The sequence below is a fragment of the Corvus kubaryi genome, unplaced genomic scaffold (assembly GCF_017639235.1).
Source record: "Corvus kubaryi isolate FWS band 111438036 unplaced genomic scaffold, C.kubaryi_AGA036_p1.0 36556, whole genome shotgun sequence".
NCBI lineage: Eukaryota > Metazoa > Chordata > Aves > Passeriformes > Corvidae > Corvus > Corvus kubaryi.
In genome coordinates, this window is record NW_024580888.1 from 460 (window position 1) to 2,593 (window position 2,134).

General features: G+C 58.2%; 1 protein-coding gene across 4 annotated transcripts in view; it reads left to right on the forward strand.

Annotated features, from left to right (window-relative positions):
- Window positions 1–2,134, forward strand: part of LOC121660561 (tyrosine-protein kinase JAK3-like) — a 6,950-nt gene that overhangs the window by 453 nt on the left and 4,363 nt on the right. For all 4 annotated transcript variants that reach the window (XM_042019951.1, XM_042019947.1, XM_042019950.1 and 1 more), the window contains exon 2: window positions 1,535–1,673. In XM_042019951.1, coding sequence (XP_041875885.1) covers window positions 1,535–1,673 — 139 coding nt within the window. The remainder of the gene's footprint in view (window positions 1–1,534; window positions 1,674–2,134) is intronic.

Consider the following 2,134-nt stretch of genomic DNA (forward strand, 5'->3'; position numbering starts at 1 on the left):
CCATGGATCCCACAGATCCGTACCCCGTGGATCCCACGGATCCGTAGCCCGTGGATCCCGTGGATCCCACACATCCGTACCCCATGGATCCCACAGATCTGTACCCCGTGGATCCCACAGATCTGTACCCTGTGGATCCCACGGATCTGTACCCCATGGATCCCACACATCCATACCCCATGGATCCCACACATCCGTACCCTGTGGATTCCACAGATCCTTACCCCGTGGATCCCACAGATCTGTACTCCATGGATCTCACACATCCATACTCCATGGATCCCACAGATCCGTACCCTGTGGATCCCACAGATCCATACCCCATGGATCCCACAGATCTGTACCCTGTGGATCCCACAGATCTGTACCCCGTGGATCCCACAGATCCATACCCCATGGATCCCACAGATCCGTACTCCATGGATCCCACACATCCGTACTCCATGGATCGCATAGATCCCACAGATCCATACCCCATGGATCCCGCACATCCATATCCCGTGGATCCCATGGATCCCAAACATCCATACCCTGTGGATCCCACGGATCCCACACATCCATATCCCATGGATCCCACACAGCTGTACCCCGTGGATCCCACACTTCCATATCCCGTGTATCCCAATCCATCTATATCCCATGGATCCCACACTTCCATATCCCATGGACCCCTCCTCACCACCTATGTCCCATGGCTCCCCTATGTCCCACAGATCCCGTGACTCTCAGGCATCCATATCCCACATCTCCCGCACATCCATACCCCATGGATCCCATGGATCCCACACATCCATATCCCACATCTCCCGCACATCCATATCCCATGGATCCCATGGATCCCACACATCCATATCCCACATCTCCCACACATCCATACCCCATGGATCCCATGGATCCCACACATCCATATCCCATGGATCCCATGGATCCCACACATCCATATCCCATGGATCCCATGGATCCCACACTTCCATATCCCACATCTCCTGCACATCCATACCCCATGGATCCCATGGATCCCACACTTCCATATCCCATGGATCCCATGGATCCCACACATCCATATCCCATGGATCCCATGGATCCCACACATCCATATCCCACATCTCCTGCACATCCATACCCCATGGATCCCATGGATCCCACACATCCATATCCCATGGATCCCATGGATCCCACACATCCATATCCCACATCTCCCGCACATCCATATCTCATGGATCCCGTGGATCCCACACATCCATACCCCATGGATCCCATGGATCCCACACATCCATATCCCACACCTCCCACACATCCATATCCCATGGATCCCATGGATCCCACACATCCATATCCCACATCTCCTGCACATCCATACCGCATGGATCCCATGGATCCCACACATCCATATCCCATGGATCCCATGGATCCGCACCCCACAGCTCCCGATCCATCCACGTCCCACGGCTCCCACCCATCCCTGGTGCTCCCGCAGCCCATCCCAGTGCACGGGGCCACCCTGAGGGTCCCGATCCCTCTCCCGCCCATCCAGGAGGACAAGAAGATCCCACACGGGAACGTCTCCGCTAAGAAGGTGCTGCTGGCACGGGAGGGGGACACGGCCGGGGGGAGCCCCCCGTTCATCAAACTCAACGACCCCGGGGTCAGCGTCACCGTCCTGGCCCGGGACAGTGAGTGAGGGGGTCCTGGGAGGTCCTGGGGGGTCCTGGGGGTGCTGGGGGTGCTGGGGGTGCTGGGGGTGCTGGGGGTGCTGGGGTTCTGGGTTTGGGGTTCTGGCTTTGGCTATAGGGTCCTGTGTTCATCCTCGATGGGGAATCCTGGCTCTGGGTTCTGGATTCCAGCTCTGGGTTTGGGCTCCTGGTTCTGTGCTGCCCCTAAAAGCGGGGTCCTGGCTGTGGGTTCTGAATCCCAGCTGTGGGTTTGGGGTCCAGCTGTGGGTTTGGGGTCCAGCTGTGGGTTTGGGCTCCTGGCTCTGGGTTTGGGCTCCTGCCCCTGGGTTTGGGCTCCTGCCCCTGGGTTTGGGTTCCTGGCCCTGGGTTTGGGTTCCTGGCCCTGGGTTTGGGCTCCTGGCCCTGGGTTTGGGCTCCTGGCTCTGGGTTTGGGTTCCTGGCTCTGGGTTTGGGCTCCTGGC